Raw genomic sequence first — 5,634 nt, forward strand, 5'->3', positions numbered from 1 at the left:
TTTTGATTTTTTGAGACAGGGTTTCTCTGTATAGCCCTGGCTGTCCTGGAACTCACTCTGTAGACCAGCCTGGCCTCAAACTCAGAAATCCACCTGTCTCTGCCTCCCAAGTGCTGGGATTAAAGGCATGCGCCACCACGCCCAGCGATCTGTTACTTTTGATACAAGGTCTCTTCTCTGTATGTGGCCCAGGCTAGCTTTGAACTCTCAGACCTCCTGTCTCCTTCCAAGTGCCAGGATTGCAAGTGTGAACGCCCATGCCCAGCTTCCCTCTGTCTATTTTCCACACGAGACTAAATGTTCATGGGGCTAAGAGGCTCATTGCTCTTCTCAGCAGGTAGCAAAATGTCTGCCAACTAATGAGATGCTATAAATAATCATTCATATAAACACTGTGTTCTTCGTGTTCCCAGAGGAGTGTGCGGATTCCGATAGAACATGCAATGTCTGCCATGATCATTTTGCCCACCACATCCACTAGACTCTAGTCCCACATGGGCAGAAAACTGCTTCTTAGAAGTCTCTGGTCCAGAAGATACTCTCAAACACGTGCGTAGCAGACAGAACAAGGAGACTCAAAAGGTAGGATGCAGGGATGGATGGGTACTTAAGGAATGGATTACTTCCTGTTTATGAAGGAGCATAATTAATAGAATAGAAAAGGGTGGCTCAGGGAAGCTGAAGTTACAGGCTATTGAAGGCAGAGTATATTAGGGAAGAGATGGCGGGGCCTCTCTACTGCATATCTAACTTGAGGGGGGGTGGTCAGCAGCACTCACCCACTTGTAGGTGAAGGTTGGTTTCTGCAAAGACGAGGCGGAACCAGCCAGGCTCTATACACAGGTAGGATTTGCCACTAGATAACAACAGCTTCTTGTCCTGGAAGCGCTGGTGAAGGATCTGCTCTTGGTCAAACGTGCATGGACTCAGATACTAGGAAAGGGGGAAGAAAAAGGGAGGTGGAGCTGAGCATAAGACCAGCTGACTGGTAAGCCCAGTGCCTGCCATTTGCAGAACTTACAGCTTTCAAGTTGATCCAGACAAAGAGGCCAGCGCCACCATTGCAAAAGGGGATCTTCAAGTCCTTCAGTATCTTAGTGACATAGTTGTAAGCCTTCCGGAGCCGGCTATGGTTTTTAGGAAGGTACACCTTATTGATCCACTCTGGATGAGCAGAGGAAGATTATCTCAGATCTTACAGAAGACATCTGAGGGGGAGGGCTCAGAGGGAGGGGTTCTTCCCAAGTGTACCTTAGCTGGCTTCATGTGAACCATGAGCCATTTCAATACAAGACAGAGTCTGTCTTGCTGTGTCTGAATTGATACTATCCTGCCACACAACTCTTATATAGGACTTTATAGAGCATCTTAATGTTCTACTAGAATGTTCCCTTTGAGTAGATAATAGAGGCCTATGGCCAAGGCAGCCCACAAAGGGGACTGCTGCCACTTTTGTCACCTGAGTGAGTTAGTACATACACAAAGCTTTTGCTTGGGCTCTTGAACCCCACACACTGGATTGGGAGAGCCCAGCCACTCTCTGTGATGAATTCAGCACTACTGTTCTCAGCTAACAGCAGGGAAATAGTGACATGAGGTTGCAGAAGCCTTTATGACTACCTTATACTGCTTAAAATGTTTTCATTATGCTGAGCAGTGGTGGCACACACCTTTAATCCCAGCACTTGGAAGGCAGATGCAGGCAGATCTCCAAGTTCAAGGCCATCCTTGTCCAGGACAGCCAGGGCTACACGGAGAAACTATCTCAAACAACAACAAAACCCTAAACAAGGTTTTAATTATGTGTATATATGCCAGTCTATGCATGTGTATGTAGGTGGTTAGGGAGTTGGATCTTGTGGAAATGGGAGTTACTGGAGGTTGTACATTGACTGATGTGGGTGTTGGGAACAGAACTAAGGTCCTCTGGAAGAACAGCACATATTTTTAACCACTGAGCAATCTCTCCAGCCCCATGCCTATGTTATACTCCCAGAGTATCTAAACAAAAATCTCTGAGGATGCAGTTTCTAGGTAAATCTTAGGTATATCTAATGTTGGGAACCAGTATTGATGGGGCCGAGTTCCGGTTTCTGCCATACCTAAAGGAGGCTGGCACCATGGAGGGTTGGTAGCCAGTCAGATTTCTCCTTTCTACTTCTTTCTGCATCCAAAGCTAAAAGCAAGCTGTCTGGCTACATTAGTTTGTTTCTTTAAATACCATGGTTTGTCTCAAGATAGTCCATCTACTGGTCTAAGCCTTCCAGTCCGGCATCAATTACAGGAAATTAAATGGAAAGGCTCTTGTCTGTGTTTTAGTCATAGCATTAAAGGGAGAGGTCTCCTTTCAGGCACAGCATTCTCTTGAGGGTCCTGGAGAATCTAGGGGCCATCAATCTAGCCATACCGACTCTGCCCCAAACATCATTCTCATTTGTACCCCCTGGATATTTATCTTAATCCATATTGGAAAAGTCAATGAAAATGATCCACTGTGGCGAAAGAAAATTTTGCCTGGGACAGGTAGGCCCAGGAGAAAGACAGTCGCTGATCTCTGCTAAGCGCGATGACACATGCTTTAATCACTAGGGAGGCAGAGGCAAGGGAGGCAGATCTCCGAGTTCTAGGTCAGCCTGGTCTACATGTTGAGTTCCAGGCCAGGGCTACATATTGAGAGCCTGTCTCAAAGGCAAAAAGGAAGGCTGACTGACTGGCGTCGGCGGTTCTTTCCTTCGTGTCTTAGGAAACCACTCACAAGCAGTTTTCTAAGCAGAGCAGAGACAGTTATTTGGCTCTCAGGATTAAAACCCAGCCTGGTTTCAAACAGGCTTTCTAGCCACACCCAAGTGCCCACTGAGCTTCACCCTGTATTGAGCATGTGTTAGAGGCTCTCCCAACCCCAGAAAACCCAGCAATCCCCCACAGCCATAAAGTCCAGCCAAGATGCTCTCCTAAAGCCGGGCCTGGTGGCGCAGGCCTTTAATCCCAGCACTCGGGAGGCAGAGGCAGGCGGATTTCTGAGTTCGAGGCCAGCCTGGTCTACCAAGTGAGTTCCAGGACAGCCAGAGCTATACAGAGAAACCCTGTCTCGAAAAACCAAAAAAAAAACAAAAACAAAAACAAACAAACAAACAAACAAAAAAATGCTCTCCTAAGGCCCTGCTTACCTTTGTCCTGGAGCAGTCGGCACAGCTTGTACTGAGTAACGCCGGAGACCCCATGGTGGTAGCCAAAAGCCTTCACAGCAGAGGCTACCTCCTTGCTGTGTGTATAGAGAACACCAAAGCGGAAGCCAGACATGCCGAAATCCTGGGGGAAGAGAAGATGAAGGAGGAACGTGTAGTTTTTCTCGTCTTTCTTTGTTCCTGGCTCCCCTTCCTTCCAGACCCAAAGACAGGGGCTGGGGTTTACCTTACTAGTGCCCCAGATCATATGGGTCATGTTAGGGTCAGGCAAGCTGGAAAAGAAATTAGAAACAAAAATCAAAGTTAGTAGGTAAATGGGTGAAAGAGGCGTAAATGACCTCTCTGATGGAAAGGAGAACGTGGAGGTTAGGTTCCTCCCAGACAGGTTCTAACCTGCCCAGGTTCAAGAGACAGTGGTGGCAGCTAAGCTAGAAGTCAACACAAGGTGTCCATGAGAAGTACACATGGAACTGCACTCAGGCGCCCACTGAGGGACAGCCTGAGTGACCCTGCTACTGTGGATGTGACTATAGATCTAGTCCAAGACCACCTCCCTAGCAGGGGTCCTCTCAAGAAGTAAGCTACTTACTACTGTGAGAACGTGCACACTTGTCCATTCTAAACTATACCCCCCCTTTTGGTTTTTCGAGACAGGGTTTCTCTGTGTAGCCCTGGCTGTCCTGGAACTCACTTTGTAGACCAGACTGGCCTCGAACTCAGAAATCCACCTGCCTCTGCCTCCCGAGTGCTGGGATCAAAGGCATGCGCCACCACTCCGGGTTTATACCTATCTCTTACTGCCCCACCTTTCACCAAAGGTGTTCCTTTTAGCAGGCATGCCCATGTCTTGTTTTGATGAAATCTCATTCTTACAGTCAAATACTTCATTCCCCCCCCACCACACACACACACAAAAAAGTTTGAGTTGGGCATGGTGGGATATACTTATATTCCCAGCACTCAGGAGGCAGAGGCAGGAGAATTAAGAACTCAAGACCAGGTTGGGCTAAACAGTAAGATGCTTTGTAAAGAAGTCCCTACCTGACCACCAATCCCTGGGGGCTTTCCTTGATGCATATATGGGTGTGGGGGGGGTGCGCATGCACGTGCGTGCGTGTGCACATATAGGTGTGAAAGACACAGGTTAAAACTGGGTATCTTTTTAGATCACTTTCTACTTCCTCAATGCCCCCACCGCAGACAAGGTCTCCCAATGAACCCAAAGGGCTTCATTTCATTCAGGCAGTGTGGCCAATGAGCTTCAGGGATCTGCTTTGCTTAGCTCCTCCCCTACCTAGAGGGTCACGTGTTGCCTTGCTAGCATTTTCCCCATAGGTTCTGGGAACTCAAACTCAGATCCTCACGCTTTCTTGACTGACCTGACACCCCTTGACTACCCTCACTGCCATGCCCAGCGTTCACGGATACACAGAATGGCACTTGGACTCCACACTCGCCAGGGCAATGGGCACTTTGTGAATAGTCACAATGCCCACGAGCACTTGACTCATTCCCCAGCACACAGTCAGGCAAGTTCCTGCTTTGCGAAAGCACCTACAATGCTGGAGCCTTGTGGTTCTTGCTCCTAACACTGGAGTGGACAAACTTAACTCTTTTATGCTCAGAACGCTGTGAAATGTGACAGATGGCTCAAACACGGACAGCATGTAAATCTCGTCCATGATCACGTGCAGGTTGTGCCTGTAGTTGGGAGAGGAAAAAAAAATACATCTAGTTTCTATCAACAATTTAAAAACTTATTACAGTTTGGCGTGTGTGCGAACCCAAGCCTATGCTTGCACTCTCGGCATGGCCCGTGGGTGGAAGGCAGAGAATGACTTGTTGGGATCCCATTGCTCAGTTTGCCAGACTTGGCGGCAGGCACCTGAACTCACTGATCCAGCCAGCCAGCTGACCCTGCGATCTTCACTCGCTCTCTTATCCTGTTCTTGGATACAGATCAGTTATTATCCCAAGAGCTTACTCTCCATCTCCCCAAGGGGCACTACAACGTACACAAGAAGGGAACTTTGCTCTAGCTGGCAGTACAGAGAGGGAACAGGACCCAAAAGACACCCATGGATAACACATCTAACCCTTAAACACCAAACAGACAGCAGAAGGGGCAGAGCTTCTCCAAGTGTTTAAATCCGTGACAGACAGCAGCTGCCACCAGGGTCTAAACTGAGTCACAGTACTGGGTGGGCTTTGAACACATGTGCATCCTCAGCTAGCCACGACCCCTGGACACAGCACTGTCATCCCCATGTCACAGATACAAAGTTAGGTTCTGAGACAGACCGAGAGATGACCTGGCCTAGTAGAGTGCCAGAGCTCACACCAGTTGTGAATTTCACAGGCTCTGGAACCACCTAAGAGCCCAGCCTCTGGACAGACTTGGGAGGGATTATTGAATTTAGGTTAAGTGAGGTAGGAAGATCCGCCCTAA

The 5,634-nt window shown here is 48.3% G+C and overlaps 1 protein-coding gene across 1 annotated transcript in view; it reads right to left on the reverse strand.

Moving 5' to 3' along the window:
• LOC110317970 (probable inactive 1-aminocyclopropane-1-carboxylate synthase-like protein 2) overlaps positions 1–5,634 on the reverse strand; it is a 19,316-nt gene that overhangs the window by 4,612 nt on the left and 9,070 nt on the right. The window contains exons 10-14 of the mRNA XM_021192761.1: positions 4,797–4,886; positions 3,412–3,457; positions 3,168–3,309; positions 1,022–1,164; positions 780–933 (exon numbers count right to left, since the gene is read on the reverse strand). Coding sequence (XP_021048420.1) covers positions 780–933; positions 1,022–1,164; positions 3,168–3,309; positions 3,412–3,457; positions 4,797–4,886 — 575 coding nt within the window. The remainder of the gene's footprint in view (positions 1–779; positions 934–1,021; positions 1,165–3,167; positions 3,310–3,411; positions 3,458–4,796; positions 4,887–5,634) is intronic.

Source organism: Mus pahari, chromosome 3, assembly GCF_900095145.1.
Source record: "Mus pahari chromosome 3, PAHARI_EIJ_v1.1, whole genome shotgun sequence".
Lineage (NCBI taxonomy): Eukaryota > Metazoa > Chordata > Mammalia > Rodentia > Muridae > Mus > Mus pahari.